Below are 12305 nucleotides of genomic sequence, written 5' to 3'. Positions count from 1 at the left end.
TCGATAATGCATTACAACATTTATCTAGGGGTTGCAAAAAAACTTCTATTTTTTATTAAAAAAAATTATTCAAACGGAGACGGGGATGAGATACTTGAACCCGTCGGGGACGGGGATGAGGTTCAATTTCTCATCCCCGTTGGATATAGGTAGGCTAACGCGCAAGAAAATGAGAATTGGGTATGAGAACGGGGAATGTAAAACTCATCCCTACCCCGCTCCATTGCCATGCCTACTGTCTAGGCTTTAGTTAAATTCTCACTATCATTTTTATATCCAACGGTAAATATGACTTGTACCTCCCAAAGGCATGAGATTATATGACACTACTAATGTAAGAATCTTGTTAGTAGATAGGTGTACAAGTATATTTCTCCAAGATTTTGTTCAGGACTTTGCATGGCTTAGAAGGTGGAAAATACAGGGAAAAGAAAAGATAAGGAAAGTTATTTCATTTTTTAGAATAAATTCATAGAAATAAGTGAAGTTACGGAGAGTTACTTCATTCTTGAGAACCTTTATATTTAGGAATAATTTTTGTTCAACCTTATACAAAACATGTGTATAGTTATTTCCTAATCATATATTTTTGAGAATGTCATTCTTAAACTTAAAATAAACATCCTCTTATATAGACCAGAAAAAGGGCCTTTTGTGTTAGCTAAATATTAAAAAAAACAAGAAAAATATTGAAAAAGAGCAAATATGACATGTTGGTAAGTTTACCAAACATTGCATTCTACATCTCAACTACAAGGCAAAGTTTAACACTTTGCTCTTTTGTGTGATTTCGACCTAATCACCCCTCCAAATTGATATTCCTCCATTTTTAGTTAAATAAATGATTTTCATATATTTTCAGTCTTATTTCGTTTGTTTGTGATTTCGTCGTCTTTTCACGACTCTATTTGTTTTGATTTTCCGTCTTTGTGCGGTGTGTTTTTTTTTATTTCATGTCTTAGTGCGGTGTTTGTTTGATTCAGACTGAAAGATTAACTTTGAGCGGGTGCATATCCAATCAATGACTTTATTGCCATCAACGTTGCAGACCCGAAAACATGAGTATTATGGAGACTTGAATATAATCATATTCCTGGGCATAAAATACTTTATCATTTTATACTATTCATCATTTTTATTTTTAACGACTTTGAATTTGTATTATATTAATGTATTTCAGCAATGTAGGTTTTTTTCTTCTGAATCATACATATCAATGAAGTAGGTTTTTTAGGGAATAGCAATGTAGTTCTTTTTTTTGTTGAGAAAAGGGCAAAGTAGTCGTTGAGTAATTAAAAATCCGCATATTCATTTGCAAATATTATTAGAAGTTTTTTAGCATAGAAAAAAAACAAAAGATACTGAAACCTTTGTTAGAAGTTTTTTTTTAAGGAAATCTTTTGCTAGAAGTTGTTGTACCTAATTTTGTCCGACCAATTAAATAATTTTCAAAAAAACTATTAGACATAATATATTTAATTTTATAATATTAAAAATGATGACAAATATTATAAAACTGAATATTTTTTCTTAAATATTTTCCCTCAAAAATATTTAATTTTATAATATTTGTCATCATTTTTAATTTCCATCAATAATTTCTATAAAAAAAAAAAAATCCATTCAAAAAGCTCATTCCTTCTTTCCATTTGCATTCATACTAGTAATAAAAAAATAAAACAAACGATAAAACAATCTTCAAATTCAATTTTACTAGACAAAAGAAGCGTTAAATGAAGCACAGCTATGCTTGTTGTATTATGAACATTATTAAAGAACGGAATATTTATAAAGTAGTATTTGTGTTTGATATTTCTAAAATAACTATTGATCAAATTTTACTCATCAAAGAGGGGCGGTGAGTTTTTTCAGCTTTTCCTCTTTTTTATTTCTTGTGTTAGAGCATATATATATTCAACTATGTGTGTTCTTCATCACCATGAACTTTCTCTCTATTTTTCTCTACCCCTCTTTCTCCTTTTTTTTTTTTCTTTTTTTTCTTTCTTCTCATAGCTCTCCCCTTCCCTCCTTCCTTTATGGATGCGCTATTCTGTATCTAAAAAGTAAATTGTCTCTTGTAAATAGGATCGGAGGGAATATAAAATAATCAACCAAATGTCAACGGAAGAGTTGGAGTAAACATCATTCAAACATGGCAAATTATTGTTTTCCATATGATTGGTTTGGATGTTGTTGCCACCAACTTTTTGTTGGCCTCTGTTGCTTATTTTGTACTCTTAAATAATAGGTTGATAGCTTTTACTTGGTTGCTTTTAGTTTTTAACAATTACTCTAGTCTTTTTTGTTTAAGAAATACTTTAATTTATTCCCATCTTGGCTATTATTACAATGTGGCAGGTGATTAGTTGAACTTTTATAGTTGTCAATATCTCTTTTATGCTCTATGAGGGTGAAAATTTATTCCTATTTTGTGTGTGATGGGAGTTGCACACTAATCAAACATTTTAAACAAATTAATGAACCGAAGATTCAAACCAATATATTGGTTCAATTTCTTTCATGTTTAGATTTCTTAGGGGTTTAGTTTAAATTTTATAGCTTTCAATGCCTCTCTTGTGCTATACTATTTGTCATGTGGGGGACTCAAATTTGAACTAATGACTTTGTCAAATCCTATTTTGAACAAATTATCTTTATTCTAAAAGTGGTAAGAACTAAAATCAATGATCTGAAGATCCAAACAAAACCAATAAATTGGTTTGATTTTTTTCATGTTTGGTTTAGAACAACCATTATATTTTGGTTACTATATATTTTGAAATGCGAATCAAACCATTATTTTTAGTTTATTATACACTATATTAGTCGTATTATCTTAAAAGACATGATGTGTTCATATAGTCTTTTAATCATTTCATACTATCTTTCTCATTTTAATTTATGTATTTGTTTTATAGTGTAAAAAACAAATCGTATTCAGAAAAGAAAAAAAAAATTAGATATTTAAAAATAAAATTTGTAAGTGTTTTTTTTTTTCTTTTTGAGGGGAAAATTCGTAAGTTTTTAAAATGTCAACTTGATGAGCCAAATCAAACAATTTTTATTGATTTGGTTTGAACGAAAAGATTGCAAATATTAAATCAAATTAAACCGATATTTTGTATTGGTTCTGATATTTTCCTCAAATGACTTTATGATAATGGGATAATTTATCTTCTTTTTTTTTTTACAAAATTAATCCCTTCATGATATAATGCTTCAGCAAAGTATAATACAATATTACTAGATACCTCAAGCACCTGCCTTTACATTCTTATGTGGGATAGATATTGGGTGTTTATACTTTATAACATGGGTCTATATTGTCGATGCTATTTTATATAAGTAAAACTACTTCTAATTTTGACATTGAAAAAAAAAGGTAAATAGCTAACTTATTCCCCGTTTTTATTTTCTAGACAAATTAATCAAATATAATATTAAATCAGACAAATATAAACTAATCCAAGCTTGTTGCAGTTATAGCTTAGGGCAGTATTGCTTTGGCATGCAACTTTTGGACTCGAGAGAGAGAGAGAGATACAACGAATGTGTTAATTAGTTATAACCTTGGATCCATTTCCACACTCATGAGTATTTTTTTTTTATTTTTTATTTTTATCAATTCTCATGAGTAAGATTAATATCAATTTCCACCTACAAGATAGAAGGTAGTTATAACCTTGGATCCATTTCCACACTCATGAGTATGAAGAACGATTTGATGCAAATATATTTTGAAAGAGAATATTATATTTTTGATGCAAATATTCTTTCACTGAAGGAGGGAAAGAAAAAAAACGTATTTTCAGTGTGGTATTTGTTCCAAATTTATGAGTTATACTTTTACTATAAATATAGACCTTGTATCAGGCTAAACTTTGAGAGAGATAGAGGGGGCTGAAACAAGGGTTTATAAAGGCAACCACAAAACTAGGGTTTGTATAGAGTTTGTCTCTTTGGAACAAACACTAGGTTTTGAGGGTTGATTCACCTTTGGAAACACTATTAGGATTGAGTCTTTTGGTTACGGGAAGAGATTTGGACTTTGGGTAGAATTAGGCAGAGACTTATTCTTGTAACCCATTGATTTCTCTCTTGTAAAGTTACTCATCATATAGTGAAACGGATGGCTGCTCTCTCCCCCAGACTAGGTCAATTTGGACCGAACTGGGTCAACAAATTCTTTTGTGTTCTTCTCGCCGTTGTTTTCTATTTTTGACTTGTTTTTAATTGTTCCATACACTTTGTTTTCGTTGCTTGATTATCTCTTGCTTCACATATCAAGTTGTTATTGGTGTGATTTTCACAACGAATTCACAACAGTAGGGTTAATACAATATGAAAATGTGTTGTGATTTGTTACATAGAAAAAAACTTAAGGTGAAAGGATGGTGTTTCAGTTCAAGCAGTAAAGATCTTAGAGTTTAAAGATCAACCTTCGAGTATAACTGAGTCTCTCAAAGAAGCATATTGATAAACAGTTATGGACCTAGTATATATATATACGAATGAAAGAACATCCCTTTAGGACAAATCAATCTTTTGGTAGCAATTATTAAGGTAATTGGATTACCACTTAAAAAACAGTTTCAAAGTTTATATAGGTCAGATAATTCTAGCTTTTAATTTAAACCAGGCATATCAAATAATCAAGAATTATTCGTTTGTTTATAAACACAGATTTTGATGGAATTATGCCCTATGCTTTTCTTGTATGCTCTTCTAAGTCATTTTCAGTCGGCTGCTTACATCATATCAGAGTTTTTAAAAACTATAAATTCACTGTCCAAACTCATCAATACAATGAATTTATCTAACTTTCCATTCTTATGCTCGGATGCTAGTTGTGGTGGCTTTTATTTTTTTATTCAAGTCGATAAAAATGAAAAGTATAAATTAATGAATAAAGTCGCATCATTCAAGTTGATAGTATAAAACATCAAAATATTTATAAAAGTGATAAAATTAAATTGGTTGGAGCACACATGACTCGAGATCTGCAATGTTGACCGTCAAACTATCATTAGTTGCGGGGATGGTCTAATAAATTTATAGTAGTCGAGGCAATATATATACATATCATTTTATTTTTAAAAGTATAAATTATATATATCATAAATGTTCTTTGCGATTTTCGTATTATAAAAATATTAAATGATTTTATTATATTTAATGGCAACAAAAATGACACTCTCTATTGCACCAAAAAAAATGGCACACTCTATTAACCGACTAAACAAACGTTTAACTATTTATCATTCATGTGATTTTACAACAGATTTTTTTTAAGGAAAAAGATAGGTAGACACTTTTTTTCATACACCTCTTATGTACACCCTCATGTATTAGGGATATTTTAGTAATTTTACATCATATCACCACCCTTTTTCATCTCTTCTTTCAATGTTTTTGCCACGTGTCACAAATGTGTGTGGGTGTAAAAGGATGTATGTCACCTAAGGTGGTTCATGTATAAGAACTCGTTTGTTAATATATCAAATGACATTATTTCAGCATGTAATATTAAAAATTACTTTTAACAAAAAATATTATTGTCACTCTCCACTAACTTAGCATAAAGAACTGAAATGGTTTGTATTATATGTAAAATGTGAAAAATACTTCGATAATTTTAGTGTATTTTTAGATAAGAGAAAATGATAAATAAATAAATAATCAAAGTCATCAAACTAAAAGTTAACCAAATGGAACCCGTAAAATGCATGTAGTATTAAAAATAAAATCATCATCACAGTGAGAACTGAGAATCAATGCCTACACATTCCATGATTGGTTGAATTATGAGTTTTTTTAGAGGAGAGTTAATATGGTGTATATGTTTATTTCAAAAAATATATATATGCGGTGTATATGTTAGTGTTATTATATCTTGTGTGTGGATAATAAATAAAAAAATCAAAATCTCCTTATTTCCCTTCTTATCATTTCACCAGAATCACAACGTCGATCTTATATGCCTTTTTTATATTTGAGGTTTCTATTGAAAACTGTACACTCCTTCAAAAAAAAAAAAAAATCGAAAACTGTACATTGAACTCATATCATCTGAAAAATTTATTAAATATCATATAGGATACTACAATTTTGAAGCAACCACAATTTAAAAGGAATATAGGCTATATTTGGTAAAATATAGAGGATAACGTGAAAAGTTAATTCATATCTAATAAAATTTTTTTTTTGACAAAATTCATATCTAATCTAATAATTGATAAGTTTTTTTTTTTTTTTTGTAAGATAAGAGGAGTAAAATTGAGAGAAGAGGAGTTCTTCTTCAATAATTGATAAGTTATATGATTGAATTTTTTTTGTTTTTGATAAATTTAGTGGTTGAATTAGCTTTTATATATATATATATATATATGAAATGTTATCGTAGAACTATGTAGTTAGATTAACCTAAATAATTCAATTAATTCTAAATTACTTAGTAGAAGAATATCAGGAATATTCTTTAATAAAAAGTCATTTATTTATAACATGTTTGGTTCCACGTTTTGATTGACAATCTCACGTTTCAATACAAATATGATTGTGAGATTGAGAAGCTAGAAAATGGAGAGTTTGGAGTTAAGGATCTCTTTGTTGGACGTGCAATAAACATCATCATTTAAAAGAAAAGTAAAATAACTATATTAGGAAGATGACAAATTCTCCCACCTTTGATTGATAATTCAAGAATTGGTAAAACATTAACGATGCCTAACTTTGACTCAATCAAGGTTTTTTTCTTTTCTTTGAGAGGACTCGATCAACGTTCATTTGGCAAAATAAAGGGTGTCTAAAATTTATTTTCCAACATATATTATTACTGCGTCGTTATAAGAGGACCAGTTCAGAATAGAACCTGTCTAAGAAGATTCCCTGTTCTTATTTATCAATCGATCTCGATGTCTCCCACAAGAGGATATACATCAATTTCAAAGAAGAAAAATAAAATCTTTTGAAATTAATAAATTATAGTGACCCAAGTGGGGCTTGTGTTGTGTCCCAGACTTAACTTGCTGTTCCTGTCTCTATTAAACGTATATGGAAGCTTCGGTGTGGGTCATGTAGTGGGTGGTAGTACATGAATGATTGCTATACAATGATAATGCATGTGACATTGCATGTGTCATTTTTATGTCTCTGACAATGAACCATTGAACCTAAACCTTAATTTGTCAAATTTTTATAAGGAACACATATTCAAATTCAAAAATCTTCTTAAAGTCTTAAATTTGTGCAACATGAACCTCCACGATTCACAATATAAACCATGGATGAGTCAAGTACACATGCATAATACATTTATTCTTGGTTTCTTCTATCTAGTATTCTCTATTATAATTTTTTTTAATTATCAATAACTGTCTTGCTAACAAGTGTCCTTATATTTGTTAAAGATTCAAAAAATAGAAATAATTGATAAATTTTATATATAAAAAATTACTTTTTAAAATTTCAACGTATTAAATGCATCATTCTCAAGACAAAAAATTTCTTTAGATTTTTTAACAAATGCCTAAAAGGCAAATGTTAGCATTTCCCTTTAAATTTTAAAAAACGAACCCTTTAACATATAAATAGATTGTTTTTTCTATTTTGAAAGGAAAATTATTATTCTCTTCTTTCTTTTATGGTTAAACTAGATTATCTTTTTTATACATAAAATACTTTCATATGTTCAGTTGTATTATTACATTCCAACTTGTTTACTAAAGGTGTGTTTGGATGGAGAGTTTAGAAGAGGAAGGGAGGAGATGACTTAGTTTTCTTTTTTAAATTACAGATATTATAAAATAATTTTTAAAAAATCGAATTAACAATATAATAAATGATCATATAATACTTCAAAAACACTTAATTTATTTTGAAAAAACATTTTATATTGGTCGTAATTTAAAAGATAAAAATGAACCCTCCCCTTCTAAACCCTCAATCCAAACACATCCTAAGCAATACTTTACTTCTTAACCTGTACAAAGCATTATTAACTTAAACCACTTGCACCCGTAGAGAAAACCCTTGTAATAATAAATTAGAGTCAAGTTGCAAAGATATGACTCATAATTCACAATATAAAGTTATATTAGATGTACCACAAGCTTCTTTCGTATGCTGAAGATGACTTAATAAGAATGGAACCACCAACCAATTATGTTCTTCTCCACCAATGATAATAAGGTAATGTTGTTACACAACTTCATTAACGGGATAATTTTGATTATGACTTAATGATAATGGGATAATTTAGTTAAGAAACTTGTGAAATAAAATCAAAGTAAGGATGAATGTCAAAACAAATGCTTTTGGAAAGAAACTGCAAATTTTATTTCATCATTGTGGTAATATACCATACAACACAAAGGGGCAGATATCAGCATCAGTACACAATATAGAAGTTACAGTGACAAGTTCATAAAAAAATGAAGCCTTAAAAAAACTAGGGCCTGGTATAAAAAACAACCTTTCCCAATGGAAAAAGATTGTCATGGCAGACATGTATAACTTGCTGCCACAGCCAAGGCCCCCGAACACAAGGCATCATAACTCTGAACTAGACAACTGCAACAACCCTAACAAGAGCACAAATACCGATACCTCCCTTTGAGTCAAAACACCTATGGACACCGTGGTACAGATAACTGTAAAAACATAGACAGAGGGAACTAAGAAATTGTGGCAAAACCGATACAAAGCCGAGCTAAAAACATCAGGTGCCAACCCAAAGTAACAAAGATTCCTAACTCCAGAACCCGGTAGTTGTGTTCTCAGAGATATGCAGCCATTTAAAAACAGCAAACCAAATACATGGTGCCAAAAACAGAATTCCAATCAAAGGAATCTGCAAAAAAATATGGTTAAATGACTGCATACTCCGGAAAAAGGGACCCGAGTCGCTGGATGATGATCAAGACCCAAAGTTAATGGACCAAAAAACTACTATGCCGTGTAACTAGACTTCTGCATGTTCTGTATCGAGCCTAAATTGCCGTGTGAGATTAAATCTTGCAGTTCAGGAAAGGATGTCACACCTCCAAAGATGTTCAACAAGCATCTCAACCGCGCTGCTGCTGATTGAATTGCAATGCTGGATATTTAGTCCCAAAAGGGTGTGGCCCAATTTTCTCAAAGCGGGCAAACTCCTGTCTGTAACCAAAGTGCAACCTGACAAAGAAAGAATCTGTAGATTGATCTGTTTCGCATGTGCCAGGGCTGTTATCCCAGAATCAGAGATTGTGCACATGGAAAAATCAAGATCACAAAGCAATTGGCAATGTTCAGCAATTGCTGCCAAGCTAGCATTGCTGATGTTTATACAACCTTCGAGGTTCAGAATCTCAAGAGTCCAACCATGCAGATTGACCAGGGATGAAACAACTTTGTCTGTAAGATTTACGCAACCGCTAAGATTGACTTTGACAAGACCAGCCTCAGAGCTCTCGAGCAGTGGAAGCAACCCAGCATCTGTCACTCCCTTAAGTCCAGTCAATTCAACTTGTTGAAGCTGAGGGCACAACTTTCCGAGTACAGAAAGGGTGGCGTTGCCAAATCCAGGGCAATTACAAATTGATAATGAACGAAGTGATTCACAAGGAGATACAGGTGACAATTCCAAGTCCAGATCCTTGATCCCAAAGCAGCTTATCATAGAAAGAGCCTTCAATTTTGCACCACAGTTAAAAAGGACGCCGAAAAACCCAAATTGGGTAATTCTGTGGCACTCTTCCAATTGTAGGCTTTCAAGTGATATAGCAGCCTTGGTGAATGAAATCAATCCGTTGTCTGAGAGAAATGCACACTTATGAAGATGTACACTTTTCAAATTAGGACAGCCCTTTCCAACAGCTTCAATCCCAACATCGGTTACTCCTCTGCATGATGCAATTGTGAGTGACTTCAGTTTATGCAATCCATTAGCATTTCCCATAACCCAGAAGCCTCTCTCACTAACATTTGGGAGGAAATTAAGGACAAGATCGGTAACTGTTTTGCCATAGTGTCCAATAACAGCTAGAGAGAGATCAGAAACAGCCAGTGCCTGAAGCTTCACCTTTGTCAGAACCAAAGAAGTCGAAGAAAACAGGCCAGCGATTCCTTGATCCCCAACACCGGCACAGTCCTTGATAGATATAGCCTTAAGATTTGGGCAGAACTTTCCAATGGCTTGTAGACCTTCATTGCGAATGCTAGGACAAGACTCTAATGATAACTCGGTCAGATTCGGACACTTCTTTGCAACTGTGATTAAAGCCTTGTCGGAAATTGCAGGGCATTTGCAAAGGTCAAGCTTCTCTAGTTTTTGACATCCATTAGCAATCTCAATAAGGCCTTCATCACCAACAGAAGAAACATTCCATAAAGAAAAAGACTTTAGAGAAGGACATCCACTAGCAACTGCTTTGAGACCTAGAGTTGTCACGCCGCGTTCCGAGTTGCTTCCACGGATTGAAAGCTTCCCTAATCCTCCTCGTGATGCAGTTCCAACTGCAATAGCAGCAAGTCTGACATCGGTTGCCTTCTTTCCTTCCAAGCTGCGGGAAAGGTATCCCTCACCTCCAAACTCTTCGCTGTCACATTCCATTTTATTCTCGTCATTTGAGGAGGTACTTTTGTTGCTACAGATTTCACTCTTGCAAATATTGCTTAGAAGCATAAGCCAGCGTTTGGAAACACAAGCGGATGCACTCCTTTCTTCACCAACAGGCAACCTTCTAAAGATCTCAAAGAGGCACTCATCTGGCAAAGATTCAATAGATGTTTTCTGCTTCTGCTCAAACCATTCTCCATCGAAAACAAATGGAACACTGACACGTGATCTCTTCTGAGGTGGATAGTAGACATCAACTTGAGGGCCAAGAGACAGGAAGAAATTTGCTTCCTTGGGGTTTGTGTATAACCCACCATGGCAAAAGTTATCACCTGAAAACATAAGGCAAGATCATCAGGAAAGAACAAATTAAGCATATAAATATAATGATCTATGTCAATTATATAAGTTATAACTATCAAACTCAACAAAACTGCTTAAATCAAACCTATGCAGAATAAACTTCTCAAAGCAGAATCATAAGATATCAGAAAAGTAAAATTCTTAAAACAACTTATGCTAAAGTATCTTACTATCTCATTAAAATTATAATCTATTCATATCTCTAATCAGATCTTCTAATCAATCAAAACTATGTCATACAAACCCTCCCAAATACTAATCTTATAGATCTATAACACAAATACTATTACCCAGCTAAAATTTTACCTCTTAACCACATGATTATCCATACCACATAACATAATAAGAGAATTAAGATCAAACCCATAATTATTTCATATAAAATAGATCAAAATCATCATAAAAAATAAACTTTCCTATGAACATCAAAATCATCATCTCTAATCAAATATCTAGAACCACATGCTACTATTTTTGGTTGCAAAATTTAAAACACACCCACAACCTAAAAATCTATGAATCAAATAAAAAACGTAAAGGATCATTGAAAGTACCAGAAAAGCCGAAGACTTGAGACATGGGTGCAGCTGAAACAACCCTCCAAAGAGTGCAAAAAAAGCAGCAAAGAAGAAGAAGAAGACGGTGAATTTGATTTGTGAGTATTGAAGGCAATTATGCATAAGAGATTAGGAGAGAAAGAGAGGAATTGAAGGTATGAAATGGTGGAAATTGGAAACCCTAATTGAAATAGGGCAAAAAAAGAAAGAGAAAATTTGGGGGTGTTGAAAGAAGAAGAAGAAGAAAAAGAAGATGAATGAAAAATGAAGGGAAAAGGGAAGGTTTTTATTGTAAGAGACAAGTGGGAAACGGATTCCCATACAATGAATGGTTCATTAACACATGCAATGTATCTTGCATTCAATATGGAAAGTGGGGTTTCCTTTTCTATTTTATTCTTTTCTTTTTTCCCACTATCATGTTTTTTTTTATATTTTCTCTTTTGTTTTTTTATTTGTTTTTTTTACCTTATCTTTTAGTATAAGAATTGATAAGAATGGTAATCAATGAGTTTTAATTAATAATGTAATCAATGACTAATGACTTGCTTAAAGTTTAAGAAAGTTGAATGTTAGCTAAGAGAGACTATGTTAGAGATGGTTTAAAAAATGGATATGCTAATTTTTTTCCATGGTCAGAATTTTCCCATAGGTTTCCTAATTAGTGGGGAGAAATTTTCTATCATATGCTAAATTTACTAAGATAATATATATTCATATAGTAAATATACCAAGACAAGTTTTTTTACCGTAGCAAAACAATTGCATTTCCATAAGATAAACGATAA

The 12305-nt window shown here is 31.7% G+C and overlaps 1 protein-coding gene across 1 annotated transcript; it reads right to left on the bottom strand.

Moving 5' to 3' along the window:
* Window positions 1-8310: 8310 nt before the first annotated feature.
* On the bottom strand, window positions 8311-11850 carry LOC11424506 (EIN3-binding F-box protein 1). The gene is made up of 2 exons (XM_003588718.4): window positions 11515-11850; window positions 8311-10929 (listed from the first exon to the last, which is right to left on the bottom strand). The coding sequence occupies exons 1-2, from the start codon at window positions 11537-11539 to the stop codon at window positions 9023-9025; spliced, it is 1932 nt and encodes a 643-aa protein (XP_003588766.1). The 5' UTR covers window positions 11540-11850; the 3' UTR covers window positions 8311-9022.
* Between the last annotated feature and the right edge of the window lie 455 nt (window positions 11851-12305).

This window comes from Medicago truncatula, chromosome 1, assembly GCF_003473485.1.
Source record: "Medicago truncatula cultivar Jemalong A17 chromosome 1, MtrunA17r5.0-ANR, whole genome shotgun sequence".
Taxonomy (NCBI): domain Eukaryota; kingdom Viridiplantae; phylum Streptophyta; class Magnoliopsida; order Fabales; family Fabaceae; genus Medicago; species Medicago truncatula.
The sequence above is the reverse complement of the archived record's forward strand: the minus strand, read 5'-3'. Positions and strand labels throughout refer to the sequence as shown.

Excerpts from the sequence above, each read along its gene's own strand:
- LOC11424506 (XM_003588718.4), bottom strand. The coding sequence starts at position 11,539 with ATGTCTCAAGTCTTCGGCTTTTCTG. Across the intron at positions 10,930-11,514 it reads TCAAGTCTTCGGCTTTTCTG|GTGATAACTTTTGCCATGGT; the intron begins GTACTTTCAATG and ends TTATGTTTTCAG.